Genomic DNA, 214 nt, shown 5'->3' with positions numbered 1-214 from the left:
ACGAGCCCCCCCCCTCCACTGACACAGACCCCCTCCCGTAAACCCTTAAACCCCCCTCTACTCACCCTTGGCTTTGGATGGTGACATAGCATCGTTGGAGCCCTCGGAGTCCTCGGCCTCGAATCGCCTGGTCATCTCGCACTCTGAGGAGCAAAAACGGAGCGGGAATTAGCACGCGGATATGCACTCAGGAGAAGGGTTTATTGGGGAGGAG

General features: G+C 58.4%; 1 protein-coding gene across 1 annotated transcript in view; it reads right to left on the bottom strand.

Moving 5' to 3' along the window:
- Nucleotides 1-214, bottom strand: part of LOC119588924 (ETS domain-containing protein Elk-4-like) — a gene marked incomplete at its 5' end in the record, with an annotated part of 45,690 nt that overhangs the window by 18,456 nt on the left and 27,020 nt on the right. Inside the window, 1 exon segment of the mRNA XM_037937540.1 lies at nt 66-143. Within this exon segment, the coding sequence (XP_037793468.1) occupies nt 66-143 (78 nt within the window).

This window comes from Penaeus monodon, chromosome 24, assembly GCF_015228065.2.
Source record: "Penaeus monodon isolate SGIC_2016 chromosome 24, NSTDA_Pmon_1, whole genome shotgun sequence".
In the NCBI taxonomy this organism is placed as follows: domain Eukaryota; kingdom Metazoa; phylum Arthropoda; class Malacostraca; order Decapoda; family Penaeidae; genus Penaeus; species Penaeus monodon.
Note: the sequence above shows the minus strand (reverse complement) of the source record. Positions and strands in the feature narration are given on the sequence as shown.